The sequence below is a fragment of the Cyprinus carpio genome, chromosome B3, assembly GCF_018340385.1.
Source record: "Cyprinus carpio isolate SPL01 chromosome B3, ASM1834038v1, whole genome shotgun sequence".
Taxonomy (NCBI): Eukaryota; Metazoa; Chordata; class Actinopteri; order Cypriniformes; family Cyprinidae; genus Cyprinus; species Cyprinus carpio.
The window spans coordinates 17,892,522-17,906,668 of NC_056599.1; the positions used below are offsets into that span (position 1 = coordinate 17,892,522).

General features: G+C 36.9%; 1 protein-coding gene across 1 annotated transcript in view; it reads right to left on the reverse strand.

Moving 5' to 3' along the window:
- Nucleotides 1-14,147, reverse strand: part of LOC109045108 (BAI1-associated protein 3-like) — a 50,749-nt gene that overhangs the window by 16,805 nt on the left and 19,797 nt on the right. The window contains exons 3-15 of the mRNA XM_042720050.1: nucleotides 9,593-9,680; nucleotides 6,612-6,689; nucleotides 6,394-6,501; nucleotides 3,884-3,943; nucleotides 3,154-3,220; nucleotides 2,410-2,623; nucleotides 2,289-2,333; nucleotides 2,124-2,201; nucleotides 1,889-1,994; nucleotides 1,681-1,788; nucleotides 854-946; nucleotides 666-769; nucleotides 325-442 (exon numbers count right to left, since the gene is read on the reverse strand). Coding sequence (XP_042575984.1) covers nucleotides 325-442; nucleotides 666-769; nucleotides 854-946; nucleotides 1,681-1,788; nucleotides 1,889-1,994; nucleotides 2,124-2,201; nucleotides 2,289-2,333; nucleotides 2,410-2,623; nucleotides 3,154-3,220; nucleotides 3,884-3,943; nucleotides 6,394-6,501; nucleotides 6,612-6,689; nucleotides 9,593-9,680 — 1,267 coding nt within the window. The remainder of the gene's footprint in view (nucleotides 1-324; nucleotides 443-665; nucleotides 770-853; nucleotides 947-1,680; nucleotides 1,789-1,888; nucleotides 1,995-2,123; nucleotides 2,202-2,288; nucleotides 2,334-2,409; nucleotides 2,624-3,153; nucleotides 3,221-3,883; nucleotides 3,944-6,393; nucleotides 6,502-6,611; nucleotides 6,690-9,592; nucleotides 9,681-14,147) is intronic.

Below are 14,147 nucleotides of genomic sequence, written 5' to 3' on the forward strand. Positions count from 1 at the left end.
TGATGAAATGATAAGTTTGATAATATGACAGTAGACAGTAGTGTGTACTTTACATTTAAGCAAAAATTGTAAAGGATATTTATAGATAATGACTTTTTTACCATTTATAAACATAAACCTCAATACATTTTAACAGGTCTCATCCTACAAGCATATGCATTTTACTGGAAAACAAGAACAAAAATGCTGATTAAGAAATGGATTTTCTGCAGTGCAATGAATTCACCCCTAATGTGTAAAACACCAAAAAGCACTGAGCCCCAGAGTGATCTCCGGTTTCTGTGCCCAGACATTCAGGGTCAGCGAGCTGTTGTAAAAACCCACCAGCTCCCCGTGCACAGCGGTATCCTCCCACTCTGCCTCCACGGTTTTCAGCAGCCTGAGAAGCAGAGCGTAGCTCATCCTCTGAGAGCGGTGATGGCTGCTGTAACACTGCCAACGGCTGCAAACACATGCAAAAACATCCGTTTTACATACTAGTGTCAGTCTCACTGTTGGCAGGCGTGTGTAGCTGAAGTATGCAGCGATTATCAGGATGGGTCATGGTGTTATAAGCATTTGCTGTTTTCATGCTGTTGTGCTCATCCTGTGAATAAACACGCCGACTGCGTGGCATGTCACAGATGAGCTATGATCTCACTACAGGTTTGATGTTTAATACGCACATGATGGCCTGCTGCAGAGGGGAGAGGTCGGCCTGCACTGCATGATGGGACAGCACAGTCCATGCAGCCGCACACACTTGTCCATTCCAGTTATAAGGCTCTTTCTGCAATTAAAATGGTGTGATTATTAATGATAAGCTCCTAAGCTTGATGCAAATGAATGCTAGGCAAATAAAAAAAAGTGCAACCTGAATTTGATTATGTTCATAGTCCAGCATCTGGCTCAACATCTTCTTGTGAATGGTCACATTGGAGGCCATTTTACTCAAGGCTGTGTCTCTCTGTTGAGCAGAAGTAGGAGTGATTAATAAATATTATGAAGATGAATAGGAATATTATAACCTTGGAAAATTCAGCTATTTTGTCTTTCAAAAACCTGCATGCTGCATGTACTCTACCTTTCAAAAGTTTGGAGAAAATTTTTTGTAATGTTTCTAAAAAGAAGACTCTTATGGTCATGAGCATGCATTTGCTGATTTTCTATTTTAATGTATTTTAAAATGTTATTTATTCTTGTGATGCAAAGCTGAATTAAAAAAAAACTGCAGATTTGCTGCTCAAAAAGCGTTTCTCATTTTTATACATTTTAATTTTTTGTTTTAAATATAATTTAATTTGATTTACATATAATTTAAATGCAGCATTATAAATGTCTTTCACAGTAACTTTTGATAAATTTAATACATCCTTGCTGAATAAAAGTCCTAATTTAATTTTAAAAAACCTTAGTGATCCCAAACATTAGAACAGCAGTGTACTCACTACTCTTGTCCATTCAATGCAAGGAAATAGGGAACTGGGTTTTCAAGTTCCACAATTACTGAATAGCACACATCTCCATTGAATAAGTAGATGGAAAAGTATTCTTCAGCATTCTAATTTTGTGTTCCACAGAATAATGAAAGTCATGCAGGTTTTGTAACACATGAGGGTGGACACATTACACCAGAATTTCCATTTTTAGGGTTACTATCCCTTTAATGAATGCTGCTAGATCTCAGGTGAGCAGTGGTACCTGAGTGGTAAAGAGACGAAGAATCAGGTGACATTCTCCTTGAACTTTAGAGGCGCTGGATCTGGGCTCCAGCTTAAACCATTTATCATAACCAACAACTGGGATCTCCTAGTGAGGGACAAAAAGTGATCCGAAAGTAGATTAAGTGACAAACACAATGATTTGTCTTACTGTTATAGAAACTAAAGTGTGTGGAAACAGAACTCACATTCAGCGGAACGTTGATGCAACCCAGGAAATCATCAGCATTCTCCTCACTTCCTGATGCAGCGGCCCCGTTAGCCCTCACGGATTTGGCAATTTGCTTGAAATATCTAATATTATGATGCAACCATTTGAGTCATACATTCAGCATGCATTTGAACCAGTATCTGCAGAGAATGTGTCAGACGTATCTCAGGCTCATTAGCTTTAAGACAACAGACGGTTGTTGTGTGACCTACCTGCCCATTCCTCTGAATCCACTAATTTCATTCAGTTTCTTACAGGCTTCCGCAACAGAAACATCGTCATCATGATCCTTGGGTGGAAAATAACGAACAATTTTTCAGTGAGAAAAACAGAGATGACTGTTCTCGTTCTGAAGGACATATGTTAATGCAGCTTACCATATGTCCAGATGGAGCAGGTCATTGTGAACATCATCAATGTCACTGTGGAAAACAAACACATTTAAAATGCACAGATCATTTAATAATATCTATTCAATTCTAACAGTAGGATACTCACAAAACAAAGTGTTCATTCCACACTGGGTTAAGAGTCTCTGGTTTGACTTCGGTCACCTGGATATCTCGACCAGCCAGCACTTCCTTAACACTCGAGCGCTTCTCCAACTTTTCCCGTCTCTTGCGAAAACTGAACTTCCTCTCTTTCTTCTCCTCAGTGTCTTTGGGCGACTGTCCCAAGAGGATTCCCAGCATGCAGTAGGGGTCACTATATCCTAAACAGCACCCATAGACAAAAATGTTCATTAAATAAATTCAATAAAGGTCAGGATAAATGCTTTCAAAGCATATAAAAAAGAAAAAAAAAAATTCATAAAGTACGAATATGTACTTTTAAACGACTAACATGTACTTTTAACATACTAATATGCACTATTTAAGGGTAAATAAGATACAAAGATATACCTTTTGGCTTTTTTTTTTTTACCTTACGGTACCAACCCACTGACAGCTTTGTACCTTTCTGAGAGTGTGATGTGAATTTTGGCTCATCAAAAGGAGAATAAAACTTTGCAGACAAAATAAAGTCTAAAACTAATATGATTTCCGTGATGCTTTAGTTAAAATAAATACAATGTCCTTTGAAGATTTTCTAAGGGATGTAGGTATTATGTCTCGATGTGAATGTTTTGTCTTGCTGTTCTTTTTTTCCACAACAAAACTAGGTGTCATCAGACTACATCAAAAAGACATGAAATTAGACGCAAAACACACAAATAATTCACAAAAGACAAAAACATCTTACCATTGGCATCTTTCGCCATGAGATTCTTGCCTTTCATTACAGAGACCCTGAGAGAAAAGCTGGCTTTCTACAAAAGAATGTTTCAGACATGGATTAGAACACATCTCAGCAGTAATAAAAACTAAGCATGCTTTATTTGCTGTTCGACATGGTGGCGGCACCTCGAGTGAGTGCACAGTAAAATAAATGCAAGCATGCCGTGCTGTAGTGCCAAGGCCTGTCGAGAGGAAAGAAATCAATAGAGGTTTTCTTTTTCAGATGTTAGAGGTGAGTATATTATGTATGACACAGGCAGTGGGAGACTGCTGTTCAAATGAAGGCTCGGATCATTATGATGCACATTCAAATAGCACAACATTTATCTGTTCTTTTCAAAGACCTTTAAGAGGTTAAAAGAGGTAACTGGAGCTTCTTTCATTTTGACATTTCAAAGTTTCTTTGGTTTTGCAAAAGATAAAACTTGTTAATTTTTTTCTCTCATTGATTCTGCATCTGTTTAGTAAGAGAGGCACTCTACAGATATCAGTATTTTCCACTTGTTGAAGAATTATTTTACTTTTACTCATACGGAAGAAGAAAAGAGTGAAATCTGTCTATAAAGAAATTAGAAGTTGGCTCTTAATATCGAGCAGGCAGCAGATACCACCACTGTTGTGACTGTCGGAACAAAAGCTTGAGAAAAAGAGAGTCATGTTTGTAGTATTGGATAAAATCTATGTGAGACCCTCACCTTGGATTCTCTGACTTTCTGAAGGATGATGTCATGCTCCTCTTGACCCATATCAAAGACCTGAGTGAGAGAATGATTAGAGAAAAGATTGGTTTCTAATACATATAATATATATATATATATATATATATATATATATATATATATATATATATATATACATATATATATATATATACACACACATATATATATATATATACACATATATATATATACATATATCACATATATATATATACACACATATATATATACACACATATATATATATACACACACACACACACACACACACACACACACACACACACACACACACACACATACATATATATATATATATAGCATTTTGAATATGAAGTTTTTATGACTGGGTATAATGGTTATAATAAAGCAATGATAGACGTGTTTTCGCAAGTCAGTTTCAAGTCTTTGACAGTTTAGTCTCACGTCTTAAAAACTCAATTTATCCAGCATATACTACCTTTATGTATGCATTTATTTATTTATTTAAAATAAATGTTTTTTTTTTATTATTATTATTCTGCAAGGATGCAATGAATTGATCAAAAGCGACTGTAAAGACATTTAAAATGTAACAAAAGCGTTTCTATTACAAATAAATGCTATTTTTATGACCTTTCTATTAATAAAAAAAAATAATAATAAAAAATAAATAAAATCCTGACATAAGCATTTTTATGATTTCTTCTGTCCCCAGGGCCATATTCCGGGTTCCTTTTGCACTGCCAGTAAGAACTCTGAAGTGATGCAAAACGTGATGGAGAAAGTGCTTGGATTTCGCCATCAGTCCATCTATCGCTGTTCAATGTTTTTGGAGTTAATGAAAACATGGAAGGTGCAGATGTTTCATATGGCATGCCATAATCCAAACAGTGTACACTTACATCACTGGTTGTTCCTGTTGTGCCAGGTAAGACCCTACATTGAAACAGAAGCTAATGCAGTCCCCCCAAAAGGAGTTCCTGTAACTAAAATCGTTTCCAGTTCTTGTGGTGCAAACATGCCAAAAAAGTGGGTACATCTACCAATAGTTCTAGGAACTATGAAAACGTTTGGTGCAAAAGCCTCTTAGGTTGTTCGTGGATCTCTAATATGAGATTTTAAAGCATTCAAGCACAAGAAGACATGAATAACAACTCCATTCAGTGTGTTCTGCGTGCAAGGCATGCACAAATATATCCGTGTCACAGGCAATGCATGAGCCCCTTATTATTATTTATACTTTCCACATCATCTTGCACTTGAACGGACAAATACATACCACAGCATGTCAAATACCCAGTCAGTTACATTTTAAGTTAACTCACACAGCTGGTAAAGAAATTGAATTTGTCTCACTATATTGGATCCATGCATTGTGTTTAAAACCATGCCTAATTTACCAGCTGCAGTCGGTGTCCTTAATGTTAAAAAAATCAATCAATCAATCACTTACTTTTGTAGCTTTAACATTGACTAATATACTGTATATGTATGCTATTTTATGCTATTCAATGCTATTTTACATTTAATTATTAAATTTCTGTACTTGAACACCTACGAATCTAAAAATCTAAAGCATTGTTTAATTTGTATCTTTATTCTATTTATTTATTATGTTTATTTTAATATGAAATTGGAACTAAGAATTGTAAAACTTAAGTGTTAAAATGTTGGTGACATATAAGGTTATTTATCAGAATGCAAGAAAACAGCAACAACAACAATTAAATTTTTTGTGGCAGGGGAGTAGAAAAAATCCTTGGTGTTGAGACCTGCAAAAACTACTACAAAAACTGTTTAACTGCTTCTACATGTCTACCTTGTTCTCATTTTAACTCTTTAAAAATTAATTCAAAGTTTATGAGTGCTGACATACATTATTCTTGAGAAAAAGGGTTTTTGCATTTTATTATAGAGATGGTAACCAAAGCTCAGGTTATGTCAGCCGTTAAAGCAAAAAAAAAAATTTCTTTTTTTTTGAAGGAAAAACATTATAGATCAGACACTTCAAACGTAAGACCTGTTCCACCTCAGTGTTAGAGGTCTCAGAATGGAATCAGGCTCCTCTGGAGTGACAGGGGTTTCATGGGTGTAATATAAGCACCGAACATCAATCCCCATTGGGCACGGGCTTTGATGTTTAATCATGTCTGAGACAAGAGCATCTGCTCCAACTCATAAAACCAAGTCTAAGTAAACAAACCCCCCACCACCACCCAAGCACAACCCTCCGTTCCCCCACACTCCCTTCAAGGACTAGCTTTTTTTTTTTTCAAAGAATGCAAGAGCTTTGAAAACAAAACATAAAACAAGGATTGTATTTATTTGTGTGTTTCATTTCTATTTAGAAATCAATCAGAGCATGATATTTATTTAGGTCTTGGTGGATTAGAAGCACCAGAGGCACAACACACATTGTAATATTTGTGTTGTTATGGAGGGATGCAGGAGCATTTGAATCATGCACTATGTAATTTATTGAGGAAACAACAAAGTTGCACCTTTTGCAGGTAGTTGAAAATGTCCCCTTCATTGGTAACATATTCTGGCGATGGTACCCCAACGCAATTGACCACGGTGTAGATCGCCTCCTCATACAACAAATCCAGCTATAACAGAATGATTTATTTCAAAAAGGAGAAAAACCAAAAAGTACCACTAGAAGGAATCATGATATCTGAATCACTGTTGCTTTTGAAAGGATGACCAAGAGACTCACCTCATCTCTGGTGGATCTCTCTGGAATAAAAGCCTGGTTTTTGCACTCCGGGGGTGGAGGAGCACAGCTGCTCTCCTCCTGTAAAAGCATGAGAATGGAGAACCAATAGAAACAAAGATGACAGGTGAGGTGATCAATGAAGAGTGGGGAGATCATTAATTGTGCATAATAATGAGCTCAATGCAGCTCTCTAGCCGTGTAGATTTAAGGGCTTCACCGGCTGAGAGCAATGAGCTGACAAGAGAAGAGTTCATGAGCCCCTCAGAATTATCCTCTGTGAGAAATGGATAATTTGATCCAAAATATAAGCTCGTTTTTATTTGAGCTATGCTAATAGATTAAGGGGATCTTGACAATGGCACAGCGATAAACTCCCACTTTTGTCGATGAACGTCATTTACTTTTTCATTGCGAATCTACAACACAGTCAGTTCTCCAAGAGGAGTGATTTGAGACAAATATTCTAATCAATGTCTATTTCAGGGAGAGTCTGAAAATAAATAAATAAATAAAACAGAAAATAAAACTCAGATAAAAAGTTTTTTTGTTTACTACCAATGATAGTAACATTGTATTAATTACTATGGGCCATCAATAAAGCAAAATAAACATTCCATTTGATTTTGATTCCTGAATTTAAACCGAAATAGCAAACATGATGCAAAAATGCAATTCAAATTTACATTCACCTAATATATTTGTATTTAATTTATATATAGTTATGTATATTTAACACATTTATGGACAAGTGTGGAAGAACACTTCATTTCCCAGAATGCCATGCCTGTTGAATTTCTGAGTGCCTTTCACTTTTTCAGCAGCCTTGTTTCTGGAAGTATTTTTCCCAAATGGATTTTTTAAAAAGTCATGAACCAAACCATCCAGCTACAAGGTGAATCATAACATTACAAACTTTGATTCGAAGCAAAAATTTTAAACTGGACACAGTACAAAATGATGTACTTAATGGCTTTAAGTAGTGAAGAAACTATAATCCCATAAAGCATTGTGAATGATATAAATTTAAAAAAGTTACCACAGTTTAAGCTTATTGCATAATATGCACATATAAGCATATACTGTATAAATATGTATATATAAGTATTTAGAGTTTCAGTTTTCTCGCTGTGGAGTTTTCTGGCGGAGAAACAACAGGAATTCTGTTGACTAATGGCTTCAACAAAAGCATACACTAAAGATTAAACTTTGTAGCTTACAGTTAGTCTGTTTTTAATGATTTATAAGTAATTGTTAAAAATCAGTTCCACATATGGAGAAAATGAATGGGATTTTTACTTCCAGGTGCATGACTGTTACACTCTACTGTGATTCGGTAAATTACACTTCCTCTAATTCCAATTCAAATTCCTGTGGGTGTGGCCAATTCAAATAAAATTTCAGCAACAATCACTTGATCACAAAATCCTAGGATAACAGCCAGCAATTCACTAGCAATAACTCTAGCAATGACTGCTTTCAAGAGTTCATGAATCCACTGTAAGGAAAACACTGAGCCAGAGATGTGCGCGTGGGAAGTTATTAAAGAGGGATTTTCTGCTCGCCAAAAAGAACAGTGCAGCCCATTTCATCTTTGTTAAAGACCACCAGAATGGTCCAGACACATCCACCAGTGTGAAGAGATCAAATTTGAACTTTACAGCATAAATGGAAAAGTTATTTTTGACCACAGCAAAACGGCAAATTCTGACTTCAGGCCATCATAGCAGACCTGCCATATGGTGGTGGGAGTATCATGATTTACAGCCTAAGATCCGGGTAGTCGCAGTCTTTGTGGGTATAATGAATCCTAATTGTACTCTTCATCTCCACAGCAGTACTGCCGGCTAACGCTTGTGAATTTCTCTGTTCGCTTTGTATCCAATCTCACTAGGCATTGTATTTCATTCTGCACTGCATTTAGTCTCTTTGCATTTATTATTTTTGTCTGTCAATTAGGTTAGCTGACATTTATTACCATTATTACATGACATTTCCTCATATCATTGCCACTGTCAATGTAAGGTTGTGGAGGGCATATTATTGTTTTTTTCTTACAGTTGGACTATAATGAGAAGAGTGGCACTAAACCTGACTTGGCTTATATAGAAATTATACTAGTGAATGTCAGGATATCCATCCTCGAGGTGAAGCTGGACTGTGTGTAGGCTGTGGATCGCAATGCTAATGATCCTAAACACACAAGTAAATCAATAACAGAAAGGCACAACCAGAGAAGTTTTGTGTTGTCCAATGGCCAAGTCAAAGTCCTGACCTTTAGCCGAATGAAATGTTGTGGCATGACCTGTTCAAGCAAGACAGCACAAAAATCTGTAAAATTATGTAAAGAGAAATTCATGCAAGGGTTTGCTTAAGAACATGCAGCCTTTCTTCAGTCCTTTTTTTTTTATTTCCAAGTAAATATTATACTTTACCTTGTGATTCATTAATTCATGCATCAAGGTATAAAGGAGAAAATTTCTATATATCAAGGTTTGCACAATTTTTCCCACAAAGATGATGAATGTTGGATTACTGTGTTGAATAACAATGCAGAAAAGCATAATTTCATACATTAATTACGTGATTAGATCATAAGATTGCAATTTCTGTAGGATTCTTCAACAGTGAGTATACAGTACTACCCATTATAAGTGTTAATGCTGTTTTTATCACCCAGAACCATTTGGAGGCAAATTCTACTCAGCTAGCATTGATCGCTGTCCTTTTCAACATTTACTGCTAGAACAGTGGGAGGGGAACGCTTTTCAGTAAACATCTAATTCAAGCACATTAACTTTGACACGGTCTTTATATGAGGGGAAAAGGGAGGGTGAGTTTCTGTGATGGCCGAATCCCTCAGCAATGCTCAGGAGAAAGAACTGCTCTAATATGACCTGATTCTTCAGCACACGGGGGGAATGTGGTGACAGGGATACACCTGGGTAAAAGCAGGGATGCAATCTTTTGATGAATGTGGTTACCTCAGTTTGGCCGGCAGACAGCAGACTATCCTGTTTCTGGAGGATTTTATTCATGTGGTCAAAGAACTCCCCATTTCCCCTGGCAACCCTGGAAATAGAGAAGGTATCAGTTCAGTTGCAGAACATTTCAACCCTGTTTACATTTAATTACACAATGTGGCTTCAAAAAGAGTTTCTCTTTCAGCCAAGGGTTTTTTTTTTTATTACCCTGGCACTGCTTCACTGTAATCACTATCACATATATGGTGAAAGCACATGTGGACCTCTGGAGTGCTTCTCATTAACACTAATAAGATAAGATGAGCAACATTGAGAGATCTTTGACAGGCATCCAGCAAACGCTTGTTTTGGGCTGACATGTAATTACTGGAACATAGATTCCAGAGAAGAAGACAGAGAAGTGGTAATAAACTGTCAAATTGTCAAATTTAGGATGAAACTGAGAGCGTTGCTGACATGAGGACAAATTAGTATGAAGCTTTTACTTTCAGACAATGCTTAGTTTTAAGAGAAGTAAAAATGATTTTGTCATGACAGTAAAGTTCAACTTCTCTATTCTATGTGAACACTAATATGAACCATAATAGATAATAACAGTTGCTACTTTCGATGTGCTGTACACCTTCTTCTGAATACCACAAATAATGACTTATAACAGAAATGAATAATGAATTTAACCAAACAATAATAAGAGAAAATATTCACTGTGATAATTATCCAACTTGCAACATAACAAGTAACATTTTTAATGAATATATTTAAAATGACAACCCTTGTAAAAAAGTAATATATTTAAAATACATTTATTTCATACTAAGTACAGTTAAAATCTATTAACATATTTGACCTATTGCCTGAGACTTTTTTGAGTGCTACTTGAATAATGCACATTTCTTAATATTAAGCCTACAATTGTTTTAATGTCACTATTGATGAGGATTGTATGATCTTACATAACATCGGTCTTTAAATATAAGATACTTAAAGTGTACCTGAAGTAAACTTGCATTAGTTCCACTTTAGCACAATCAAATATACTTCAGTATATCTTTAGTTGGCTCTTAGCAGTAGATTTCTGCACAATTAAAGTGCATTAAGCACAAAATAAGTTGCTCCAATTGAGCAGACTTTAAGTATACCAGTTTATTACTAAAAGTACAATTGCAGGGTATTTTTATTAAGTACATAAATATGTAAATGTATTTGTAGTATACTTTGCAATCTTTCACAAGAAATTGGACTCTAAAATAGTTGTTTTTTCATGAGATCGTAATGCATGAGATAATTGCACAGACAAGACTGCTTTACCTTTGCTGGTTTGTAATTATCGAATGGCTTAACCAGCTTCTCCAGAGTGGTTAGAACCAGCTTCTCCACAACAGTGGTTAGAACTGTTGTTAATGACTTGCCTACGCACATGTGCATGCAAAAATGCCTTTTTAATTCTCCTAATAATAGCAGACATAGAATAAAATTTGTAAATGTATGGAATTACAGATACAGATTATACTGCATGTTAAAATGATTATTTTGCTCAAGTACATGATCTATATAAGTCCACATGTCATAATAACAAGAAACCATGCTAGTAACCAGAGGCCGAGAGTTGTAGTTTCAACCACAAAAGCTTGTGATTCTATTTGCAAATGTTCTTTGGAACTATGGATTCAAGAAACACCAAATCGTTGAACTATATTGAAAATGATGAATCTCGCAACCACAGTTGGTTACTGATGTTTTTGGGAAATGCACCCCCAGACCGATGCATAATGGAAATTCATGCCGGTCTTTTCAGCTAGGCAGGTAATCCGTTACTTTACACATCTGAAAGAATGGGATCAGAAAGCAGATGTGGCTCAGCCAAGCTAAACTAACAAACATGGTGGGAAACACTGACAGCAGATATCAGGGCTTGTTGTGGACCTTGTTGCTTCAAGTTTATCTGCAGAACGCCTGCGCTCACTAGGGATTGAGGTGACAGGCCTCCCCGTCCCTCTGACAAGCCTGAAAATCAACAGCTTGAAGCGCGTCCTCGAGAAAGGCCTCCATGGAGATAAGAAGATGATGGATGTTTTCCGTCCTCATTAGTCACTGCCGCACTGCTTAAACATCATCAATGCAACAAGTATACAATCACATCTTGCCACTTCCGATCAAGACTCTTACACACTGTCCAACTTCATTTATCTTATCGCCAAGCGATCAGAGGAGGAGGTGGGAAGCTTGCATCTCCCGCAAACCGGGGTGAACTCCTGGACCCCTGCCACTTGCTAATTTTCCAGACCCGGTCGTCATGGTGATGATAGGCCAGTCAATGCGGGATTGGTTGGCAGAGTGCAGCACCTAGGGAATATCGCCCATCTCTCCTGCTCTGGCCTGCCTGACTTCAGTAGTGTGTGGAGGAATGAGCGGGGAACACATTAGTATGGCCATACAGATGTCAGACCACCTCGGTGAGCTCCAGCCCCCATCCCTCATTATTTATCCAGCCCACAGCACTCCAGACCATTTCTTTATCAACACCATCACAGCAGGTGAGCATTAACCCCCCCAGATATCCAACAGAGCGCTCCTGGGATTCCCTCAGGAGATGAATTAGGGATGACACTTTGAGTCTTCACACATCCATATTAATATACTGTCAAGGAGGCCACACATTATTTCATTGTCTGATAATTCTAGGACTGTCTAGACTGTTTTGTACCTACCTGTGTGAAAGAAAAAATCGCAAATGAGATAGCTTTAATGTCTCAGTTGATTCTCATAGATGCCAATGAGATAAAAAGAAGTGCGAAGGTGCTGCAAGCGATTTTAGCGGTTTTAACTTCCACTATTTTGCTCATTTCAAGAACACTCCCATCCAACAAAAAAATGTCCGCAAACCAAGGCTCAAGGTTGGGCTGGTTATCATGGCCTTATAAGGAGTGGTAACCCTACAGTTTTCGCTCCTCTGACTTCCAATCATTTAACTGATTCGGAGTTTCAAAAAGCTCAGTTGATACTGTAAATGTTCTTTTTTCGCTTTCTCAATATAATTTATTTGTTGCTTGAATAACCGTGGAAATTAAATAATTAATCAGCCTTATGTTTTTATTAAATTGTGATCACGATAAATGGCCTACAGTTTCCGTCATATTAAAAACATTTCATGACATGACACACAATATCTGGTACTTGCCTGAAAAGGCGGGTTTATGATGTGCTTTGTTAACAGATTACACTAACATTAAGTTACTTTAAAGCCTTGCTCTGGAGTTGGGTCAACCTCCGATTATAGAGAGAGAAAAAAGTTTTCAAAATCATCACCCCCCTCTGTTTTTCCACAAATCGCACCCTGCCTGAGCAGTATGACGTCATGCTGTTCACAAAATCAGAACTGCTTGATTATTGAGACTGTTTAGGTTTTGGGGGATTTAAAAACAAAGGAGGCACTGAAGGTGGTATTGAATATCGTGGTGTTGAAGGTGGAAGACAGCACTGTGAAGTAAAAAGTGAAGTACACAGGTTGCATCCAAAATCACATACTTCCCTATTGTATAGTAAATTAAGTAGTATATCTGAATTCACAGCATTCATGAAACAGTAAACAAAAGGTCCCCGGAAGACCTTCTCTTCCCAGTGAGATTATGAAGTGCACATCTGATGGATATTTCACTATAGTCCACAGGAGAGGATTTGTGAATGGCAGTGAAGGGACTAATGCAACTAATGTTGGTAGGTCACATGACAATGACAATGACAACATGACGGATGTAGTACATCGGATTCCATTTATCCATACTATAGAACATATTGTTTTTAAAGGTCTCTAAGTAAGTACTTTTTCAAAAGAAGTATCTACTCAGAGAGTATGCAATTTTGCATGCAGCCTTATGTTTTTCCCTGTTCTTATGATGCCAGCAGCTAATCAGTGTTGTCATGAGAAGCTCTGGAGTGATTAGTCACGTGAGATTTTCGACTTAGGTAATTGGTTCAAATAAGTTATGGTCCCATGAGCACAGATGGCAGATATCAAATCACAGACTTGCTCGAGGTATTACAGACATCCTTGGCAACCATGCAAAATGATTGACAGGCAGAGACTGTTTCTGATTGGCTAGTTTCAGAGGCTGCTTCTCTCGCTATTTTCAGCTGTTTACAGAGCCTAGTACTGTCAGATAGAGACAGGTAGTGATGTATTTCAGATATATCTGTCAAGTAGTGAGGACATTTTATATGTGGTATTCAAAAAAACATTGCTTAGAGCACATTTAAGTTGCCTGTTTCTCAGATTTTGTCTCCTGGGAAAAGACCTTAGTCATCTCCTCTAGAGCTTCAGAAAAGATCTCCAGAGTGTCAAAACTGTGCCAGGATAACAAAGTATGTTATCAAAAGTCAGATATTCTGATATAAACTTATAACAAACACTTCAGAATGTCAAATTCCAAAAGCTCTGTTATCAGAATTAATTTCGTAGCTGTATACTGTTACTGTATGTCAACAACTGTCTAATTTGTTTCTATTTCTATTTCTCCAAATCACTCTCCAAAGCCAGAATGCGCTCAGGCCGACAGAG